Source organism: Harpia harpyja, chromosome 16, assembly GCF_026419915.1.
Source record: "Harpia harpyja isolate bHarHar1 chromosome 16, bHarHar1 primary haplotype, whole genome shotgun sequence".
NCBI lineage: Eukaryota > Metazoa > Chordata > Aves > Accipitriformes > Accipitridae > Harpia > Harpia harpyja.
Window position 1 is genome coordinate 3,207,519 of NC_068955.1, and position 6,359 is coordinate 3,213,877.

Genomic DNA, 6,359 nt, shown 5'->3' on the forward strand with positions numbered 1-6,359 from the left:
CGTCAGCCCTAACGAAGCCCCCTGCCCCTGGGATGTGTGTGCGGGGGTCCCGCACAGGTACAGCGCTGCGGCGGGGGGAGATGGGAACCGGGAGCCCGTAAAAGCCAAAGAACGGGGACACCGCGAGACCCTGAAAGCCAGGGACTGGGGGAACTGGGGGAACTGGGGGGTACTGGGAGGACCCTGAAGCAGGGGGGTGGGGTGCACTGGGAGCAATGGGCCACAGGGGGGATACTGGGGGACACTGGGGCACTGGGGTGGGGGGCACTGGGAGCACTGGGGGGGCGTTGGTCGGGGGAGCACTGGGAGGACACTGGGAGTACTGGGGGAGCCTCGGCGGCTGCCGCAGCGGCCGGCAGGGGGCGCTGGGGCGCGGCGGGCGGCCTCCTCTTCCGGCCCGCCAGGGAGCGCTGCAGCGGGGAAGGCCGCTCGTGCCGCTCGTCTCGCTGGCTCCGCCGAAGCCGCCAAGCCGTAAAGCGCGACGTGATTGTCGCGGCTGCGCCTACGCTTGACGGCGGGCAGCGTCGTGAAAGGCCCGTGAAGGACGGCGGCGGCGGTTGCAGGTCCGTGAGGCGCGGCCGGTCGGCCGGTGTTCGTATCGCGACAGCGTCCTTTGTCGCGACGAGGGCGGAGCCATGCCGTTCTGGGACCTGCAGCGGCAGCTGGGTATCGATGTAGACCGGTGGCTGTTGCGGCAGAGCATGCCGCAGCCCTACGGCAAGGCCGGGACCTGTCACGCCTTCGAGCGGGAGTGGGTGGAATGCGGACACGGCCTGGGCCAGACCCGCGCCCGCCGCGAGTGTCAGCTCGAGTACGAGGACTTCATGGAGTGCATGCACCGCACCAAGCTGGTGAGCGTCGCCGGGCCCGGGTTGGGGAGCAGGGGGCTCTGGAGGGTCCAGGCCAAGCTGGGGGGGGGAGCACTGGGGCACCAGAGCCGGGCTGGGAACGCTTGGGGTGCTGGGTCAGGCTGGGGAGAGGGTGGTGAGGGTGCAGGCCAAGCTCTTGAGGAGGTTTGGGGGCTCTGGCGCAGGCTGGGGAGGGGGATCAGGGTGGGGAGCGCTGCCCAGGGGTGTTCCTGCTCACCGGGCACCCTGCCTTGGTGGTGCCTGGAGCCATCGGGCACTACCTCCCGGCTGGCAGCGGGCAGGCAGCGTGCCTTAGCCACCGCGAGCGGGGGGTCTGGCCCTGCAGCAGCCCCTTTCCCGAGGGGTGGTGTGGGCTGTGGTAGCAGCAGGGCTCTGTCCTCCGCAGTCCCTTCCTCCCTGCCTGCGTGGCTCTCCTCTTCTCCAGCAGCAGCTACAATCAGTCCTCAGCTGCAGTAGTGATGGGAGAAGATGCTGCTGGGTCAGCTGTGGGTTGAAAACCCAATTATCATTAGTAGTAAAATGTGTTGCAACAGCCTGAAAGCCCAAAAGTCTTTGGCAGGAGGCTCAAACCCGTGTGAGGAGCCCCAAGGGCAGGGTTAGTGTGGGTTCCACGTGCACGCGGCTTCTGGGAGGCTGCCGGGACCTGTGCTAGGGACTGCGCAAGTGCTTCCCTGACTGCTGCGACCCTGTTGCGTGTCTGCCCCGAGCCTCTCGTGTGCACTTTGCCAGGCTGTGCGGCTGAAAACCATCCTCAACCAAAGGAACAAGATGATCAAGGAAGGGAAGTACACGATGCCCGACTACCACAAGGGCAAAGAGGAGCCGCGGCCTTGATTCGTGGCGGATGGGGCCGTCGGTCACCTGTAGAGCCGTTGATGTGGAACTCCTCTGGGAAGAAAACCTGCGGCACAACCGGGTCACACTGTAGTGGTGGGGTGGGGTCTGCGTGGGGGCCCTGCCCCTGCTGAAGGGGAATGACACCACATCGGGCATCGCTTGGACTAGTAAATGTCTCCTTCGGAACAGCATTTGGCTCTGTCTTGTCTTTCTTTCTGAGTAAAGCACGGCTTGAGGGTCTCTCTCTGTAGCAGTGCTGCCAGGGGAGCTTTTGTGACACCCTAAAACACCTCAGTGGTGCTGGGGACGTGCCCCTGAGGAGGTCAAATGCTCCTGGAGCCAGAGGGAGCTGGTGCCACAGGCCATCGTGAGTTCTCCCTTTGTGCTCACAGCCCATCCCTCCTGCTGACCTGTGGGCAGGCCTCCCAGGCAGCAATTGCTGCTGGAAATGAGAGGAATAACCTGAAAGAGTTAAAAAAACCCGAAACCAAACCTGTCCAAGCTTGTCCTGCAAAATTTCATCTTAATTTACAGCCAGCATACGGGACTGGTGTGTGCTGGGCTGTTCCCAGTCGCTCTCCAGCTGGTGGTAGCGGTGTATGAGGTGAAAACCTGTTTAAAACAACTTGTTTCCGCCTGGATTCAGAGCGGTAGTGGATGGATTCAGTTTCTCTCCTGCTCTTTCAGCATGTCGGAGGCAGATCTCCTCGCTGGGGGCTTTGCTTCAAAATCCCATGTGTCAGCGGGATCCATTGAGTGCCGCGGCGGGCGCTGGGCCCTGCTGACGGCAGCTGGCGGGCAGCTCTGGCACGGCCGGGGCGGTTTGTCCCTCCGTGCTGTGTCCTGGCAGCGGGACCTGCCTGCGCAGCTGATGTTCCTCCCTTCCCAAGGCGGGTATTTCCCCCTGTTCCCTCCAAATCCAGCACGGTTTTGTAACGGCATTAAATCAGGTGAGTACCTGGAAGTAGAGAGGGGACAGATATGTGCTTTAATCCACGTTTTTAATACTGGTGATTGTGGGTTTAATGCTTAATCTTTGATGCAGGTGGAGTCTACAAGTTTCCTGATCCTCGCAAATCCCCATACTGGGATGATAAACGCTGACCCGAGCGTGGTGTAACCTCTGGCAGGCAGAGACGGCCGGTGCATCTCGCCGAGCTGCGCCAAGGGGCTGTGCGGGGCTGTTGCTCCTGCTTGCAGATGCAGATCTCTAACTCCTGCCCTGCCGATGCCTTTGTCTGTGGATCATCAGGGCTTTGGACGCCCACCTCTGCATTTGTCTCCAGCTGAGAAGGGATGTCCTCTCTCGAGGGCTGAAGGTGGCCATGGTAGACCGCCTCTTCAAACACCTTGTGAATGAGTAACCGGGTGGGGGAGAACAGCTGGTTTGATGAGCGGTCTGTGTTTAGATAGTGCGTGCCTGAAATTTGAGAGTTTGAAGTTAAAGTATCGCCTGACGTGGACTATGACGGGAGCAAAAATCCCAAACTCTCGTGGCTGGGACCCAAAGAGAGGGAGCCGCTGCCGCTTTGAGCTTCCAAGGGCCCATGCCCCGTGGTGGGTGCACAGATCCTTCCTGGGGATGAGAAGAGGCTTGCAGAGCCCTGACTCCACGCAGACCCTGGAAGAGCTGCTCCCTCAGATACGGGGGGTCACAGCTGGGTACTGTGTTTTCGGGGCTCTCTGCCCTCTCCCTGCGCCATCCCGGGGTGCCGGTGGCAGGGACCCCGAACCATGAGAGTTTCATTATTTGCACATGGTTGAACCAAAGTGCACTGACAGAAACACTTCCCCGTGTTTCGTCCCGGTTCCACGTGGGCTGTGGCAGCGACGGTCCCACAAGTGCCATCCCCGCTGGGGTTTGGCCTTTTTGGGATTTCTGCTGCTCCTTGTCGAGGTCCTCTCCCACAGCTCCCTCCGAACCAGCCTTCCTGAGCGCTGCTGGGAGGTTTCTCCCTTCCCTCGGGCCCAAATGGGTTCCCTGCGCTCAGGCTGAATCACGGCTGCAGTCATCCCGGCATGTGGGACAGAGCCACGGTTCTCCCTTGGCAGGGGCAGGTGCTGGGAGATGGCAGCATCAGGGAGCCCTAAAATTTGGGTCTGGATCCGATGAGGCCCCAGGCTGCTGGAGATGGGGGGGCTGCTCTCCTTGCATGTAATGGGCTGATAATCCTCAGGGATTTTGTTTGGCTTTTTAAAATATGAAAACTGTTTGGTGGTGATTAGTTTCAGCAGAGGAAAACTTATGTAACGATGCCGACACTCAGGTGGATTACAGCGTTTCAGCTGTAAAAGCAGGCGAGGGGGAGCTCCCCAGGCAGCAGTGGAGGAAAACGCCGGAAAGATGCGAGAGCAGTGTGAAGAAATGGGCAGAAATGTGAACGGTTTCAGGTGAAAACGCCCTGGGAGGCTCCCGGCGTGAGGGCTGTGGGCTCTGCGGGGTGGGGGGCTGCCGGAGCTGCCAGCCACCAGCCGTCAGAACTAATAAACGATGAACGGAGAGGGAAAACCGTGGCTGCGGATAGAAATCGAACGGTGCCACGTGAGCCATTGGCCGCAGAGTATTTTATCTGCGGCAGAGAGCTGTCCGGGGAGGCTTTGGGGAGGAGAGGGGCTGGGGCTGCGCAGGTGGGGGACGCGGGGACCAACGTCGCACCTCCAGAAAGCACCGAGCGGGGTTGAGCTGTGCCAGCATGGCAATTGCTCGTTATAGATGACAATTAATTACCCTCCCCTTTCCTGAAGAGGCGTTATGCACCACGGAGGCGGCTTCAGGGAGGCAGCAGGTTCCCAGGGCCGGCAGTCGGCCCCACGAACGACTCTTCTGGTGGCAGCTTGACTGCGACAGTCGTTAACTCGGCGGCGTTGCAAAACCCTCACGAGCAGGCTGTGAAGGCTGGCAGCACCCGGAGCCGTGCAGCAGCACGAGCTGGCGCGCTCCTGGGAATTGCTGGTTTGCAAAAAAAAAAAAAAAAAAAAGGCTGTGAAAGGAAAGGGTTGCTTTTCCAGGGAGAGGGGGGGGAAAAAAAAAAAGGGCTCAGCAAAAAGCCCAGCAACTTGCTTGTGCTGAGAGTGACTCATCTCGTCAAGCTGTCCAGATGTCGGAGGAAATATTGAAATGTATCTAAACGCTCCTGCCTCCTGAGAGCCTCTTTAGATCCATCCAAAATCTAATTGTTCTGGCGATAGATGTTAACACAGCCAAGGGCAAGTGGTGAATAGCAGGGACTGGGAGGAGCGGATCTGTTTGTCATAGTTAACAGCTCTATTAGAAATTTTGGCCAATAAAGCAAATAACCAAAGGCCTGATGAAAACAATCGAATTCATGGAGAGATAAAAAAAACACCTCCCAGCTCTGGCGGGAGGAGACTGTGGCCGAGGCTCTGGCTAAGCAGCCGCGATCGAAAATGGGTCCGATCATCCCGACCGAGTTCCTCCAGGCAAAAGGGATTTGGAGCATCCTCAGCTTCTGAATGCAGCTCACCACGCAGCCCTGCACAAGATTCACTTCCAGTGCGTAGTAGATCCAAATTTATATTTCACTGTTTGCTTTTTTGTCATTTTTTTGGCACGGGGCGAAGCCACATCCCGGCTGGGTGGGAGGCACTGAGGCTGGGATGGGGTGGGACGTCTCCACCGGGCAGGAGCCAGCGAGAGCAGCACTTGCATCACTCACCAGCTGCTTTCCCAGTGGTTTCCCTCCCCTCAGCTCCCCCATTCCCATTTTCCTATAACCCTCAGCCGCCCGGGAGCGGGAGCTGGGGTCCGGGGAGCGGGTGAGCCCCCACCTCCCGCAGCCCCGGATGTGCCAGGAGCCTCCAGCAGCATCTGCAGCTCCTCTCTGCCTTGGAGAGGGGGAATAAACAACTCTCGGGAGGTGAATAATTTATCAAAAGTCAAGGGAAAAGGCAGGTTTCATCTGCGGGCTTGGGCGAAGGTTTTGATGAGGGAGAGGGGACAGATCCCGGGGCAGAGCCACGTGCTGACTGATTTGCACCGGCGCAGCCGCGACTTGGGAGATGTCTCCCTGCAGCGCTGCGGATGCCGAGGGGGACCCCAAGGTCTCGGCACCCTCCTCGGGTGGGTGTCCGCAGGGCCCCGGCAGGGAGGGGGGTCCCCATGGTTCTGCTGTAGCGTGCAGGAATGGGGAGATGAAATGATTTAGAGAGGACCCCTCCGTCTCCCCAATTCCTCCTGAAATAACGATTCCCCGTCCCCATGCAGGCAAAACAACGCACGATCTTAACCCAGATTCATAGCACAAATAATCCAACGCCGCCGGGCGCTGTGAGGGATTTCTGGAAAGGCGTTTTGGGTGTGAAATCTGCGCAGGCTGGAACAGGCACCATCTCCCGACCGCCCTCGTTCCTCTGGGGTTCAACACGGCTCAAATCGGCCGGGTTTGCTCTTGAGGGCACCGCGACGGAGGAGGCCAGAGCCCGGTCGGTGGCACCGAGCACAGGGTGACGAAGGGACACGTCACCTTGCAGCCAGCGCCGGAGCGTGCAGCTCCCCACAGCCGGCTGCGCGGTGAACCGTGTGTTTCGTGCCCTGAGGGCGAGCGGTGCCCGGCTGCAATGGTTGGGAGCAAGGGTGGCCGGGGGCATGGTGCCCATCGCCCCGGTGTGTGCCAGAGGCCGGGGGGGCCACAG

General features: G+C 60.0%; 1 protein-coding gene across 1 annotated transcript; it reads left to right on the plus strand.

Annotated features, from left to right (window-relative positions):
* Nucleotides 1-507: 507 nt before the first annotated feature.
* Nucleotides 508-1,894, plus strand: NDUFS5 (NADH:ubiquinone oxidoreductase subunit S5). Its single transcript, XM_052811718.1, has 2 exons — nucleotides 508-851; nucleotides 1,599-1,894. Exons 1-2 carry the CDS (start codon nucleotides 636-638, stop codon nucleotides 1,701-1,703), a joined length of 321 nt encoding a protein of 106 aa, XP_052667678.1. The 5' UTR covers nucleotides 508-635; the 3' UTR covers nucleotides 1,704-1,894.
* Nucleotides 1,895-6,359: the final 4,465 nt, after the last annotated feature.

Bases quoted from the DNA above. Each gene is read 5' to 3' on its own strand.
- NDUFS5 (XM_052811718.1), top strand. From the start codon at position 636: ATGCCGTTCTGGGACCTGCAGCGGCAGCTGGGTATCGATGTAGACCGG. The intron at 852-1,598 runs GTGAGCGTCGCC...GCACTTTGCCAG, and splicing joins GCATGCACCGCACCAAGCTG to GCTGTGCGGCTGAAAACCAT.